Source organism: Mirounga angustirostris, unplaced genomic scaffold (genome assembly GCF_029215605.1).
Source record: "Mirounga angustirostris isolate CCGP_5_RB_7025 unplaced genomic scaffold, mMirAng1.0.hap1 SCAF_14, whole genome shotgun sequence".
NCBI lineage: Eukaryota > Metazoa > Chordata > Mammalia > Carnivora > Phocidae > Mirounga > Mirounga angustirostris.
The window spans coordinates 30,931,600-30,948,363 of record NW_026991722.1 but is presented as its reverse complement, the minus strand read 5'-3'; the positions used below and the strand labels follow the sequence as shown (position 1 = coordinate 30,948,363).

The 16,764-nt window shown below is 35.6% G+C and overlaps 1 protein-coding gene across 2 annotated transcripts in view; it reads left to right on the top strand.

Annotated features, from left to right (window-relative positions):
• The window catches only part of PIK3C3 (phosphatidylinositol 3-kinase catalytic subunit type 3), a 143,763-nt gene that overhangs the window by 44,179 nt on the left and 82,820 nt on the right, over positions 1-16,764 (top strand). For both annotated transcript variants that reach the window (XR_010407221.1, XM_064577720.1), the window contains exons 7-10: positions 1,864-1,935; positions 4,467-4,571; positions 5,263-5,355; positions 12,843-13,028. Coding sequence is in view for 1 of the 2 variants with exons in the window: in XM_064577720.1 (XP_064433790.1) it covers positions 1,864-1,935; positions 4,467-4,571; positions 5,263-5,355; positions 12,843-13,028 (456 nt within the window). In the remaining variant the exon portion in view is untranslated. The remainder of the gene's footprint in view (positions 1-1,863; positions 1,936-4,466; positions 4,572-5,262; positions 5,356-12,842; positions 13,029-16,764) is intronic.

Here is a 16,764-nt window from a genome sequence, read left to right as displayed (position 1 = left end):
CATGCGTAGTTCAGAACTACATAAATCAGGTATTATTGTGGAAATACTTAGGTGCTTAAATCAGTGTGAGTGAGGACAGACTTTTGATACATGGCATAATGGAATAATATTTCTTCTAGTATATAGCTAAGCTTATATGCAGTATATTTGTTTATTAGAAGCAACTCTTTTAAATTATATTTATGCTGTAGTGTTATTTATTAAAGCTGTCATAGTGATTTTTTAAAATACACATTTTTTCATAACTGTAAGTTACTACTTGAAAGAAGTTTTCATAATGGAGTTTTAGGGTTTGTGTAGTTAATTTATGATCATTTTTCTGGTACTTTTCAAGTTAACACATATTTTTTTCTCTTTAGCTTCTATCACTTCCCTTTAGTAAAAGGTTAGGAAAAGTTAACTTGTTTCAGTTTTTTATTTTGTAAATGATAGTCTTTGGTAAAAAGAAGTTAGGAAGATAGACTATTTAACATTGCTTATTAATTCATTAGAAAAACTACATTAAAAAGAAGGGGAAATATAGGTGAGTGAAATTGTTTTGTCACTTTAATAAAATCACATTTTACATTTTATACTATATGTAATTAAATGCATTATTTCTTGTCCCTATGCGGTTTATATTGCAAAAACATGCTAGTGGAAATGGTACTTTCAAACATAAGAGATGTGAAGAATCGTTTGAAAGACAGCTTTGATAATAGATGAAATAATAACAGAATAAAAATTAGAAGAATTTCAAGTATTTTTGAAAAGGTTCTTGACCCCTTTCTACTGCTTCTTGAAAATTGCTCGTAAATTAATGCCTGTCTACCTACCCTGTCATGTTTCCACTTAGTGTAAAGATTGCTGGGCCAGTGTATTGAATCTAATGGAAATAGACTTTCTTGTCACCTGTCTTTTGTGACAGATAGCCTTAGTGAAGATTACTTGTCACAGTTGGGCTGATAAATGTGTTTTCTGGTGTTGTGACTGAGAACCAGCCTGTCAAACAACGGCTGTGGGAATTTGTGGTTTTCTGTAAGACTCAATTACTGAACTAAAGTCAAGTCCCAATACTTCCTTCTTTCAGTCTCTCCTGATTTGGTTGCGCGCATCTAACATTGGAAATACTAGCATTTGGAAATTGACAGAAAAGCTTGATGCGAAGTGTACAGTTGTGAGGAAATGAATTTTGACCTTGATTAGTTTAGCATTTTCCAGTATGTATGCAGTGACATTTATTATACTGAATTACCAAAAATGGTAATACCAACAAAATAAGGCAGCTTTGTTTCTTAAGAATTGATGGATTAATTCTTCTTATTCAAGTTTGCATTGTATTGAGTAGAAGCAATGCTGCTGAGTCTCTAGCTGTGTATAAATTTCAGTAACATTAACTCCATGCTTAAAATCCAACTTCTTTGAATGGAACTCAGTTGTGATAATTTGAAAAGTTACCAACATCTACTTAGTAGTTTTTGCAAATGATGCAACACATCCCTTGTGCCATAATTTATACTTTGTGGTTTCTTGTTCTAAGTTTGAAAATTAGGACATACTATTTTTGACCTGCTAGCATTATAAACAAAGTTAAAAATAACTGACAAAAACAATCTACTGATTTCTAGACCTCGTGTATCCAAAAACTGTAACAAGTTTTTATTGTTAGATTTTATTTTTCCCAAATATTTCATCAGCAGCAACAGTTAAAAAATGGATATATATATTTAAAATACAGTTGAAAGAAAATGCTTTTTTAAAAGGGAGGAATGATGTTCATTAAATAGAACTAAAATACATTGGAGTGTACATTAGCATGTATTATTTCTTACCATTTGATTAAATTTTGTTAATTTTTTTTTAACTTACTACACCATAATCCAGGATGGTGATGAGTCATCTCCAATTTTAACAAGCTTTGAGATAGTAAAGGTTCCTGACCCTCAGATGTCTATGGTGAGTTATTGCCAGATTTCTTATGAAAGTGCTTTTCTCCAGAGTGATTAGGACTTGGATTCACAGCATACACTTTCTTTTAAGAAAGTATATCTGAAACGAACTCAGTTATCTAAAAGTGATTTGTAAGTCCATTTTTAGCCATCTGGAATCAGGTTCAGGTGGAACTTTTATAATATCAACATCTAAAAATATGGTCAGGATAGTATAGTGTTGGGGAACCATTTATTTGAATTATTGGAAGAGTTAGGGGATGTAGTCTTGAAGTGAGAACTTGGGGAACAGGTACTTGAAAGATTGTCATCATATGGGAGGGGAGTTTGTTTATACCAGGATGTAACACTGGGTTCAATGGATGGGAATGTTAGGGAGAGTGATTTTGTTGAAAAAAATCTGGAAGATCGTTGTAGCTACTAGAACTGTTTAATTTGGATCATGGTGACTTGGATGATTTTGAGATAGCCATCTATGGAATTTTTGAGATGATAGTTCGGGGATATTAAACAGGAAGAATTCTTAACTTTGCAACAGGGGTTTAATGAGATGACTTTAAATTTAGAAAGTTTCAGGCAAAAGATCATTTTTGTAGCACAATAGATACCATGATATTCACACAACTTGTGACATCACCCTGAACCATTTTATTCTTATTTTTTATGTTTATAATTGGATTAGTTACCTTCCTAATCAGACCAAAGTGAATTTAAAGTAGCATATTGGAAGACAAAAGCATGATGAGGGAGGTAAATACAGGTCATTAAAACAGGAAGTAATGACCGATGGCCCAACCTCAAAGGAACAGACAGGGGAAAAAGAATATAAAAAATTAGAAAAAAACGCAACTTGGGAATTTTTTGGAAACAAACATCCTAAATATGATAAAGGTGACATTTCATCATTGGAACATAGTGCTGGGGAACTGATTAGCCATTTGGAAAAAGATAAAATTAAATCAGACCCATACCTCACATCATACCCATAAAGAAAAATTCCAAATAGATCAGGGATTGGATTTAAGTATTAAAAAAAAAAAACGAAGCCTTACTAGTACTTTAGTATAGGGAAACACTTCTAACAATGACTCAAAATCCAGAGGCAGTAAAAGAAGTGATTAATAAATTTGACTACATTAAAAAAATTGCATGGCAAAACACTGTAATAAAGTCAAAAGACAATAGACAAACTGGAAGAAACTCTTTTTTTTTTTTTTTTTTAAAGATTTTATTTATTTATTTGAAGAGAGACACAGCGAGAGAGGGAACACAAGCAGGGGGAGTGGGAGAGGGAGAAGCAGGCTTCCCGCGGAGCAGGGAGCCCAATGTGGGGCTCGATCCCAGGACCTGGAATCATGACCTGAGCCGAAGGCAGACGCTTAACAACTGAGCCACCTAGGTGCCCCTGGAAGAAACTCATCTTGCCATACATCACAAAGGGATAAATAGCTAATATATGGAGAATTCTTAAAAACAAGTGACAGGGGCGCCTGGGTGGCTCAGTTGGTTAAGTGACTGCTTTCGGCTCAGGTCATGATCCTGGAGTCCTAGGATTGAGTCCTGCAACAGGGTCCCTGCTCAGCAGGGAGTCTGCTTCTCCCTCTGACCCTCCCCTGTCTTGTGCTCTCTCTGTTTCATTCTCTCTCTCAAATAAATAAATAAAATCTTAAAAAAAAAAAGTAGTACATGGATAATGCCCTTTAAAAACAAACAAACAAACAAAAAAGTGACAAAGCAGCAAAAAACTAATTGAAGGGAGAAAGACATGAGAAGACAGTTCACACATGCAAAAATAAGTAAAATAAATCTCTTTAAGCAAAGAGTGTATGTTCAAAACTAATGATTTTGGCCATAGGTAAAATAGTTCACACCAAATATGTGTATATTCAACCATTATGGTCATTGTCCCTGCCGTCAGTCACTACTGGCAGTTGAACTGTTAAGATGATAGTACAGTGATATCCCAAGGTCACTAGTAGCTCATAGGAAGAGGGAATGCTTTAGTCTGGGTTGTCAGGGAAGATTTTAGAGTGAAGGTTTTATCTGAGTGGGTAGAGGATGTGAAAACCTTGAATATATGGAGAATGAGGGGTATTATGAGATGTTTTAAGAAGCTGGAATGGTAAATGCTTATTATGGCACTAGTGAAGCATAAGGCGTGTTTAGTTTCCCTATCACAAAATGGTGATTTTTTTTTCCAATTTAATTTTCATTTTTTTTTTTTTTAAGATTGATTTATTTATTTTAGAGAGAGAATGGAGGGAGGGACAGAGGGAAAGAATCTTCAAGCAGACTCCCCTCTGCGGGTGGAGCCCAATGCGGGGCTCAATCTCAGGACCTATGAAATCATGACCTGAGACGAAAAAATGGTGATATTTTTAAAGAAATACATAGGGACAAAAGTTGTAACTAGAATAAAATGTTAAGTATTATAAAATGGTCTTAAGTAAGCAACTATTTATTTTTGCATTTCTAATTGGCTGTTGAAACTTTTGATGACATTTACATAATTGATTAATATTTATAAATAATTTATAGGAGAATTTAGTTGAGAGCAAACACCACAAGCTTGCCCGGAGTTTAAGAAGTGGACCTTCTGACCATGATCTCAAACCTAATGCTGCCACAAGAGATCAACTAAATGTAAGAGAATTTATAAACTATTAATATAAAAAAATGAAACATGTAATTTGGTTACAACTGATCTGATAACCACTTCATTTGGAAGTGATTCAGGTGCATGTTTTTTTCCAGGGTAATGAATCTGTATAATAATTTCAACAAATTTGCTTTTTCTGTAGTTTTTGTTCTGTTTTTTTTTTTTTAAATCATTTTGGGACTAAGAAAATGTATTAACACTGGAGGCAGAGCTACAAATAGTATATACTCTCTTGATATAGCTGTCTTAGAAACTGGCCCTAAGGTATTGTCTGAGAGAAGTCTTGGTGTGCACACGTGCGTTGTGTGTGTTGACTTGATAGGGAAAATGTTTATTGTTTATAACAATATCTGTAACTAACTCAGTTATCTAAAAGGGGACTTTTGTTATTTTGATTTGGTTTATTTTTGGTTGAATGAAATGAGCTCTGTAGTTACAGATTTTTATATGGAGTGTGACTTTTTAAGTTTTGTCTTTTTCTCCCCCTGCACTCCAATAATATCCTTTTTAGACTATTAAGTACAGCAAATTTAGTTTTATTCTGCTGCATGTACATTGTCCCTACTTCTATAAAAGTTCTATTATAGAAATATTTAAATAAGTGAAAAATTTTTAATGAAATGGAAATAGGAAGAATATATTTGACAAAAGTAGTTTTTTTTTTCTTTGTTGTAGATTATTGTGAGTTATCCACCAACCAAGCAACTTACATATGAAGAACAAGATCTTGTTTGGAAGTTTAGATATTATCTTACTAATCAAGAAAAAGTGAGTATCTTGAATATTTTTATATATCAGATTTATCTGTAAACTTTGTTGCTAATGAATAAGATGAAGTTAAACTGCCATGGAAATAGAGTGTTACTGTCAAATTAAAAACAAATGTTATAGGGCAATATGTATGATACCTTATTTTTTTAAATATTACAAAGGGTATATACACAAAGACACAGGTACCAGTTTGTTGGTGCCAGATTATGCATAGATGCATAGTGTGAATGGGTTAAGTCAGACTTGAGTTCAGTTTCTGGCACTTGTACGTATTCTTACTATGTAAGGTTAGGAGAATTGCTTTGGAAGCTTGGTTGACACCCCTAGACATTTGCTTTTCTTAATGAAACCAAGGAATTGATGATGTTTCTGGAGAGAGAATTATGATAAATTAGTCAGCAGTAGATTTGGGTCTGGAGACTTGGTTCTGAGTCTTACTACTGCCTCTAAGAAGCTTTTTGACTACTGGCCTATCACTTCACCTGTCTGAATTTTAGTTTTTCATATATAATATGAGTGGATTAAATAATTGTGAACTTCTAAGTCTCTTTTAGTACTTAAAGTAGCCTGTAATTTCTTAGAACATAGGTTCAAGGATTAACTCTTAAGATAGAGTAATAATAACCGGTATCTGTTCACCAGCCATGGTGTGCCAGGGATCTTTTCAGTCCCACAACAACCCCACAGTATCAGTGTTAATGTTGGTGTTCTACAGATGAGGAGACCCATGCAGCAGCACAGAGCTTACAGATGCTACCTCTTAATGTGCTCACATCTCTGAGTTAGAAGCAAACTCAGTCAGGGAAGCCATAGAAAAGTGGACTGTAGAGAAAATATTGGCAACATTATGCATGTGCCTCAGCCGTTCTGCAATGTGTTGGGGACAAAACATAGAAGTGTCAGGAAAACTAGTATCTGTCAGAAAGCTATTATATAATTATATAAGAATGAATGAATATGATTTACAATCTCATGAGACAGTCTTTAGCTGCTTTGTTGAACTTGTTTTTCTGAAACAATTGCATTTCTTTTAGTTTCTGAAGTAAAGATAAAAATTCATTTGCAGCTCATCTTAACTCTCCAGCTTTTCTTCTTTATCTTTTATTGATGCCTGGGGAAATTCTTTGTAGATGAATCATATTAACTCTTCTTTACATCCTTAACAAGAGTGAGAGAAGAATTTTAAATTTACTGTAGCTTTGAGTGTTACTCTCTTCATCACTGCAAAAAAGGAAATATTCATCAGTAGAAACTGAGGTTGTGATTCTGTGTTTTATAAAAAGATTGAGTTAGTACATGAGACTCAGTTAAATGAAGAATAACCTTGGTCCCAGCAATTGCATCTTGAATGTAGCACAGTGTTTTCTAAAATATACAGCGAGATATTGAATTAAACCTGTTAGAATGTATGGGTTCAAGAAGCATAGAGAAGATTTACAGAGCAGAACTGTCTTAGATAGAAAGGCTTGCAAGAAAAATTGTTTGTTTAAACAAGTAGTCACTTCCCACTGAAATTCAATTACTTCTAGATATGTGCAAAAGAAATAAAATGCTCAAGTGATATAAAGTGTGTGACAAGTTTCATTTAACTAGTTGGCCTCAACTTTTCGAAAGGTGGGTGATGAAACTTCAATTCTCAGGACATATTATAGGATTCTTATGATCACTAGAGTAGAGCAAACAATATTTTTTAATGTTTGGGAAGCACTTTTCAGTAAACCAAATATATATATTGGCCTTGAAGTGACCAAAAGAATTATTCACACAGCCACATTTGTATCTTTGTAATAATTTAAAACGGGTTTTGTAGAAAACAAATACTCTGGTATCCCTGTCCTTTAATTTATTTACACAAAGAAATTCTTTCAGTGTCAGTTTCTCAGATACTAATTTAAGTTATTTGGCATTTGGGCCCCAAGGCTGAAAAGATTTCCTGGAGAGAAAACAGTACTCAGAAAACAAATTGGTAGAAATTAGTTCTTGCAAAGTTATACTTCTTATTTACTTTTTAATTAAATTTGGTCTTCCCACCTATTTTTTTCTAAATGACCTGTCTTAAGTACTTTGGATGAAAACCCTCTAGTCTGGATTTGATGTTGCACCTAAAAAGTTAACAGTAACCACTTTGTCTAGCAAAACCAATGAAATTTAGGAAGAATTTTTAAATTTGTGGTTCATACTATGTAGGAAGTGACTTATTTTTATGAAATCCAAAATGTGAATGTTGTAACTTTCCAAACCAGTAAATGGTAAATGGCTTCTTCTTATAAAAATGTTAATTGAAAATAACTTTCTTAATGCCTTTTTATTATCTTTGGGAGAAAAAAGCAGTAGGAAGAGTCACATGTGGTGAAGATAATAGTGATGCCCTGAATGTTCCTGTGAGGCTGTTTCTGAAGTAGCTACTGAGACAGTGACATCAGGACAATAATCATATTTGTGCTGCCTGTCAAAAAGTTGATGACAAACCGTAACAGAAATGAATTCAGTTCAGCAAGCTTTTGTTACCACTCTTGGCCTAGTATTATTCAAGACCCTGGGCTTCAAAATACCGTTTCTCTGTCTTCATATAAATTAAAACTGTTTTAAGGAAAGGATATTTCTACACAATCAAAATGGAGAAGCATAAGCATATAATTGATTAAAGGTTACTCTCAATAAACATTTAGGTAATTACTATAATACAAATGTAGAGTACAAAAAGCTCAATGTGCTGTGATATGAAGGAAGTTTCACAGAGCAAAAATAGGTCTTAAAGTTTGAATAAGCTTTGATGATATTTTTATTGATGATCATTTTTCATGGGGAGGAAAAGCATGAGTAAGGCAGTGTGTTAGGTTCAGAGACAAAAAATTATGTGAATGGTTATGAAACAAAGTTTGAGTCTTGAATTCAACGCTTGGGAGTTGGATTTCACTGGCAGTAGGAAACCACTAAAGCGACAGAATGTGAAAAAAAAAATGTGTCTTAAGAAGTAATGTTTTAGGGGCGCCTGGGTGGCTCGGTCGTTGGGAGTCTGCCTTCAGCTCGGGTCATGATCCCAGGATCCTGGGATCGAGCCCCGTGTCGGGCTCCCTGCTCAGCAGGAAGCCTGTTTCTCCCTCTCCCCCTCCCCCTGCTTGTGTTCCCTTTCTCGCTATGTCTCTCTCTGTCAAATAAATAAATAAATAAAATCTTAAAAAAAAAAAGAAGTAATGTTTTAAGCAAGTCACGCCAGGGTGGATTGGAGCAGATCTGGGAATGAAAAAAGAGACCTAATTAGGAGGCTCATGGTATGATTTTTAAGAGTGATATTGGAAGACAAGGGAAGGAGAGGAGAATGTATAAAATAACTTGGTGACACCTCCCAGGAGTTAGGCTTGAGTGCCTGAAATAAGGAAATAGGGCAAATGGAAGGAGCATGGTGAGGAGATATTTTCAATTTTGAGTCTAAAGTATTAGAAGCACCAGTGTGATATTGTGATCTAGTAAGAAATATATATTTGGTTTTTGTCTCTGGCAGAGTTTCTAAAGCCCTGAGAATTTCCTTAGTGGTAGGGATGAGAGGAGTGTCTTTTGTTATTCATAATAAGCCCCTTTCAACCGTACCAGAATTTATCCTAGTAAGATGACTCTTGCTTGAGGGGGCTGGTTGCTAGAGGAACCAACCAAATGATTAGAGAGTTGGAATTTTCAGCCCCACCCCCTAACCTCTGGAAGAGGGACTAGGAATTGCATTAATCATTACTGGCCAGAAATTTAATAAATCATACGTAATGGAAACTTCATAAAAACCTATAATGGCGGGGTTTGTAGAGCTTCTGGGTTGGTGAATGCATCCAAGTGACTTCAGAGTGGCACACCCAGACTTTTATAGGGACAGAAGCTCCTTTGCTTGGGACCCTTCCACACCTTGCCCAGTGTACCTTTTCATCTGGTTATTCATTTTGTATCCTTCATAATAAACTGGCAATAATGAGTAAAATATTTCTCTGAGTTTTGTGAACTGTTATAGCAAATTACTGAACCTGAGGAATGTGTTGTTGGTAACTTTTGATTTGTAGCCATGTCAGACAGAAGTGTGGGCAACCTGGGGACCCCAAGTTTGCAATCAGCATCTGAAATGGGAAGCAGTTTTGTGAGACTGACCCTTTAACCTATGGAATTGTTAGTAACTCAAGGTAGTTTCAAATTGAGTTAGATTGTGGGACACCTGGTTCGTGTCCTCAGAGAATTAAGGAATTGTTTGGTGTGGAAAACCATACATGTGTTGTCAGAAGTGTCCCGAGTAGAGGAATGGGTTTCTCTTTAGCAACAAATTAGAAATTTCCAATAATTTACTTGGTAGACGTTAAAAATTGAAATATATATGGTGAACATAGTTTTTTCAGCTCTGAAGTGATTGTGAACATGATTCTAAGAGTAGGAGATAATACTGGGGAGGTTCTAAGATCAGAAGGGAGGTTAATAAAATATTGCTATTAATATAAAACATGGCAATAAATGTGTTAATGTTAACATTTGACATTGACTCAACATCAGAAATAGAATAACAGTGATATCAGATGATAAAATAATTAACATCAAATATTTGTTATAAAGTACTGTTCTAAACATTTACATTCAATAACTTTAATCATCACCACAACCTTGTAAGGTAAGTCATTTAAAGTTAAATAGTGTGCTCCTAATGACTCAGTTAATAATTGATGGAGTTGGGAATTAGGATTTGACCCCAAACACTCTCCAGTTATCTGTGGAAATTCTAAGGATAAAATTACATCATTTGAATCTTGTACCTTTACATACATCAATGCAGCATCTTTAAAGGGCCAGAGATTAAGTATCATCATTATTATTGCCTCAAATTCCTACACTTTCTGCCTTTCTCATTTCTCCTTGTTTCTTTCTTTATTCTACTACCTCTTTGTTTACATTTGTGACATTCAGCATTATAAAGTTGTGAATTTTTTTTACAGTGCCTTAAGTTCCTTGGCAGCAGCATGATCTATAAATTTTACTGGTAAATCTGAGAATCTGGGGGTTAGATTGTTTCAGTTATTGAACTGAGTACATCAGGATGCTGCGAGATTTGTTTTTAAGTACATATCCACATATTTCTGTTAAGACTGCTGATGTGCTGTGAAATGGAAAAGTTTTCACTGTAGTTATTTAAGAAGTGTTGCTTTGTTTCGACATTCAACATAGAAATACATCTTAGAAGTGAAAAATAAATGCATGGAATAAGTTAGAAAGGTAGTCTGTGTTCTTACATGGAGAAGGTAGCACTCTGCTAAGTGGCACATGGGAGGTACAGAAGAAATGGATAGCTAATGTTGCGGAACGCAGACTCCCAATTGTAGAGATAAGAATGCCCACCAAAGCATTTGGCAGTTAGAAGAGCATCATTTGAATGAAGAGAATAAAACTGAGGCAACTACTAAAGGAAGAGCTCAGAGCTGCTGAAAACTTACTGGAAAAGTTGAGTCTTTGACAAGCTGGCCTTGAATATGACGCTACTATTTGGGTTAAGAGCTTTGTAGATAGGAGTTAGACAAAGTGATGTAAAAAATAGGTTAGCTTGGTTGAAACATAGAAGGAGAATAAGAGGTCACTTAATGAGAGTTAGAGGATTGTGGTGAGAAGTATCATTGAAGTGTTTTGGGAAAGAAGCCGAGGTTTTGTTGTTACGTTTGTATATTGGTTTTGTTTGTTTATAAATTAGATCCTATTATCTAATGGGAAACCACAGTATAACCATATGGTAGTCATCATCAACTCTTGGAAAAGCTGCCCATGTGGTGGGGTTAAATTTACTCTCATTCTCCCCATTAAAACTGATCGGTGGGAAGAAGTTACATGAAAACACATTTGTCTTTTGGTACATTACAGTCAAAAAATAAAAATGGCTTCACTGTCTATAAAAACAGTGGGTGCTTTGGAAATTAGTCACTGGAATTACTTAAATAAATATCAGGTCTCTTTTTGGCAGGGATGTTAGAAGATGAATTTCTGCTGACAGTTGGAGAGTCATTCTAACATCACTTCCAACTTGAACTTGTGAGAGTCTGTATGAAATGATTAGAAGTGAAACTGGTATTAAGGCTCTTAGCTAGAAGGCTACGCCAAACTCCACATGTGTGGTGTAGTGAGCATCAACTTGAGGGGAAAATGCAGGAAATATTGCTAGGAAATAATGGATAGGAATCCAATAGGAATGGATTTAGGAGATCAGTGTTGGTGGAATAATGTCTCTAAGGGGCATGGGTTTAGCTAATTAGGAGACAGCAGTATCTTAATGTTGGGGGGAACCATCTGGTGAAAGATGCATGGGCTGAGTTAGTGGACCCTGATTTTGGGTGTAGATTGTCCACCATTTTGAGATGATGGGTAAGCCACTTAACTTCACTGAGATTATATACAATTTGAGCAGTGGACTAGATAATCTCCATTGTGCTTTTTTGCTTAATTTAGTTAAATCAAGAATAAGTTAGGGGATGGGCATCAAGGTTCATTTTATGTCATACTAACCAGTAATTGTGTTTTATTGTCCAAAAGGACATTTTCTTGAGAACTTGGTTAGTTTACTAATGAAAAGATTTTAGTTGGGCAGAGTAGGAGTTTAAAATTTTAAAGTTATCTTTGTTCAAAAGATGAAATCATGCAGAAAGAAGAAAATGGGATCAGCCTGGAAAGTGTTCTCTGTAGTAAGATGTGACAGTAGAGATCTTTTTTTTTTTTTTTAACGGAAAACAAGTATACAACTGTTTTAAAAGAGCATTTATTATGTATGCAACCATACATGTTATGCTCCAAGGTCATTTACTTACCTGGATGATCTTGTGAAAACTTTAGATAGGTATGCTGCCTGTCTAAAGAGGTGAGGTTCCAGAAGAGCACTACGAACAGGCAGCTGTGGAATTTTTAAAAAGCTACTTCTCTGTGTAAGAGCTGTACATATTTAATTAGTTTAAGCCCTCATGTGTGAGTATCTAGGAAACCCAATGATCTGGGGAGGTGTTTGAGAGTGAGGTTAGTGGTGGGGATTCTACCCTTGCTTGACTTTGGACTCTTCATTCATTGGCTGCAGTATTTTATGTCACATGTTGATGGTATAAAATGAAGGTTGTCTTTAAGGCATCTCATGAGAATATGCCTCATCTCTTTATTTCCATGTCTTGAGGCCTGCACTATTTTAAAATAAAAAAAGGAAAATGAAAAGCCAAAGAAAATTAAAAAATTCGTAGTGCTTGAATTTATGTAAGTGGTTTAACCTGAAAAATGTAAAGTTACAGGGAACATGTTTCTTTTTTTTCCTCTGTCCTGTAGTATTTTTCTAGGATCATATGTATAACTATGTTTAGTGACTACACAAGGAGTCAGTCTGTCATCGACTCTGTGACTCTGCCATCAGCACCAAGTGAAACTGCCTAGTCACCCTTGACCCTTCATTACCCCAGGTAATAGGCTGTTGTTTCTAATTTTAACATCTTTTCTGATTTTAGGCTTTGACTAAATTCTTGAAATGTGTTAATTGGGATCTACCTCAGGAGGCCAAACAGGCATTGGAACTTCTAGGAAAATGGAAGCCAATGGATGTAGAGGACTCCTTGGAGCTGTTATCCTCCCATTATACCAATCCAACAGTGAGGCGATATGCTGTTGCCCGGTTGCGACAGGCAGATGATGAGGTACATTATTATTCATTACTCCTCTTTGACTGGGTACTTTTTTTTCTTTTTTAAAGTAGGCTCCATGCCCAGCGTGGAGTCCAGTGCAGGGCTTTGAACTCATGACCCCTGAGATCAAGACCTGAGCCGAGATCAAGAGTCAGACACTCAACCGACTAAGCCACCCAGGTGGCCCAGACTGGGTACATTTTTTTTTTTTTTAAAGATTTTATTTATTTATTTGAGAGAGAGAGAGAATGAGAGAGAGCACATGAGAGGGAGGAGGGTCAGAGGGAGAAGCAGACTCCCTGCCGAGCAGGGAGCCCGATGCGGGACTCGATCCAGGGACTCCAGGATCATGACCTGAGCTGAAGGCAGTCGCTTAACCAACTGAGCCACCCAGGCGCCCAGACTGGGTACATTTAAACTAGAGCCTGATTATAGGCTCTATAGCATATCCCTCCCCTGCCCCCGTGTGTGTGTGTGTGTGTGTGTGTGTGTGTGTGTGTGTGTGTGTGAGAGAGAGAGAGAGAGAGAGAGAGAGAGAGAGAGGGCGGTGTGGGGAGGAAGGGAGAGAGAGATTTTTAGAAGGGAAGAGGATATACTAGGTGTGTTTTCAGAAGTAAAATTAAAATATTCCTCCAAGGACTCTTCTGTAAAATGAAAATTTACTTCCTGATCTGTTACATGATAGGACAGTCTCTCCCAGGACATTTACCTGGCAGCAGAGCTTGTATTTCTCTGTCTGGAAAAAAGAATTCTAATGAAAAATGGTTTAATGCAGTACCAGCTAGGGAGTAATTCAGATCCCCTCTATCAGTCAGTATACAACAAGCCACATTTAATTGCAGCCTTGAAAAGCCCTTGGGGCCTTTAAAGCATAGAGATGCATGGTCATCTTACTCTCCTTCAAACTTCTCCTTTAAGCTTTTAGCTGCTGACAATTATATGTATATGTAGATTTTCTGAAGGTGGTTTTGAATCCTCTGGAAAGCAAAGACTGCAAACTTTAGGCTGGCTATTTATATACATATAAAGCCACCAGGGAAGGAGGAACACTTTATGTCGACACAAGGCATTGCTGGAGTTTGAATTTTAGTAATTGCTAATAAGATAGAGTAATCCAACAATTTTTTTTTTACTTACTAATTTTTATAGGGTGGATGTCTTTTCTAAACATAACCTAATAGTTTATGCTAGCCTGCAGGGCTTATGGGATATGGGATAATTCTTCTCAAGCCTCGATATATATAGGAATGTTGATCCCATAGAACAACTAATATCGAAATCTTTTTTTTTTTAAATATTTTATTTATTTATTTGACAGAGACAGAGATAGCAAGAGTAGGAACACAAGCAGCGGGAGTGGGAGAGGGAGAAGCAGGCTTCCCCTTGAGGAGGGAGCCTGATGTGGGACTCAGTCCCAAGACCCTGGGATCATGACCTGAGCCGAAGGCAGACGCTTAACGATTGAGCCACTCAGGCGCCCTATCGAAGATCTTTAAAAAAAAATCATTTTGAATTCATAGTGGCAAAACACAGCATTTACTAAGGTCAATAAGGTTGATGTATATTTGTATTTAATTATTGTAAAATGTAAACAATAAACAGTGTGGTGAATGCTCACATATAATTTACCCATATTCAGCAGTTGCCAGCTCACAGCTGGTCTTGTTTCATCTGTAACACCACTTATTTCCTCTTCTCCATTCCCTACCCTCCACTGGATTATTTGGAGGCAAATCTCAGATATTGTATAATTTTACTGGAATAGGGTGTTTTTCACTTTCCTGTTAAAAAGCAATCCTAAGGGGCACCTGGGTAGCTCAGTTGGGTAAGCATCTGCCTTCGGCTCAGGTCATGATCCCAGAGTCCTGGGATCGAGCCCCATGTTGGGCTCCCTACTCAGTGGGGAGTGTGCTTCTCTCTCTGTCCCTCACCCCACTTGTGCTCTCTCTGTCTCACTCTCTCTCAAATAAATAAATAAAATCTTTAAAAAAATAAAAAAGATAAAAAGCAATCCTAAGCATTGTGATTTAGCATATTATCTTTCTTCCTTGTTGTCTTTATTGTATCACAAGTAAAAGTTGAAATGTGGAAATACTGAAATATTTATTTTGAAATTCATTAGAAATTTAACCTAAATCATTGATTCTCTATGTTTGACATGAGTCATAGAGTTCAGCTAAAGACCTCTGGGCAGTAGTCAAGACAGCCTCTTGATGTGGGTTCAGAATTTAAATAGAAAAATTTGTAAGTCCTCATTTTTTATTGTCTTACTTCAGTTCCCTCATAGGCTTATAAACTAAGTATTTGATTGTGGTGATAGCCGTGTTCGTGCAGGTACTGGACTGTTTCTAGACCATTTTATGTATGATTTTTGTTATGATGTAGAGAATAATGATAGAAACATTGTGTACACTTTAAACTGCAAAATATGATAGTTTCTTGAGGTTTTATTTTATTTTTTTAAGATTTGTTTATTAGAGAGAGAGCGCAAGAGCACGTGGGTGGTGGAAGGGGCAGAGGGAGCAGAAGGAGAGAAGCAGACTCCTCACTGAGTGGAGCAGGTTGAGGGGCTCTTTGTGGGCCTTGGCCTCACGACCCTGAGATCATGACCTGAGCCAAAATCAAGAGTCAGATGCTTAACTGACTGCGCCACCCAGGTGCCCCTTGAGGTTTTAAAGAGATCTAGATAGCATAAATAGTATGATGGTTAAGTTATCTCTTGATTTTCCTTTCTCTGAACTTAGTTCAGTAATAAATTGTATATAGTCGGCTAAAAAAAGATCTTTTAATTCTGTTACTACTGATTCTTTGGATGTATATTGAGATGAATTTTGTCTTTTCTCTGACTCAGTGTACCTATGTATATGTCTTTGGGAACACCATATAGTATTCTGTTTCCTCTCAAAAAAAATAGTGATAATTGCTGCTTATGTCACTTGATAGCTATGAGGAAAGATTATGTGGGGGCATAGTTTTGAAAACTGTATTCATGCGCATATACAGGAAGATTGCACAGGTATATTATGTAAACTTTATACTAAAATCATTTATATTGTTAACAACTTGCCTTCTTTACTGAACAGTGTAATCTTGGACATTTTCTCATTATCAACACATATATTTGGTTCCATGAAGTCTGGAAACACAGACAAATAAATATCAAGGCAAATGATGTCAAGGACATGTTTAGTCTGTAAAAAAACACTGTGTTTCTAGATTTTATGGACACCTGTAGCTCTACCTTATTCTTTTTAAACAGCAGCATAGTATCTTATTGCAAGTTTAATTTATAATTTATTTAACCAGCTTCTTTTGATTTATTTGTAATCTTTTGCTATACTATATTTTAGTGAACAGACCTATGTATATACTTCTCTGTATTGTTGAATAAGTAGCTTATATTGGAATTATTAGGCCAAGAGATATATTCCTTTTACATTTTGCTGATAATCCTCTACAAATCTTTTATTTTGGGACTTGTATCATACTTCAAAAAAAATTGCAGTTGCTTCACTATAACATTAAACATGATTGGACAGATCCTTTCCCTGTTTTTCTTTTTTATAATTTTCTTTGTAATTTTTATACTTTTATTCTTTCCAAGAATTTTAGAATAATTTTTTTTCATTTTCTTAAAACTCCACAAGAATCTTAAGTGGAATTACATTAAATTTATATATTATGTTACAAAAAATTGACAACTTTATGATATTAAATCTTCCCTCCTGGAGACATGATTTTTGTATTC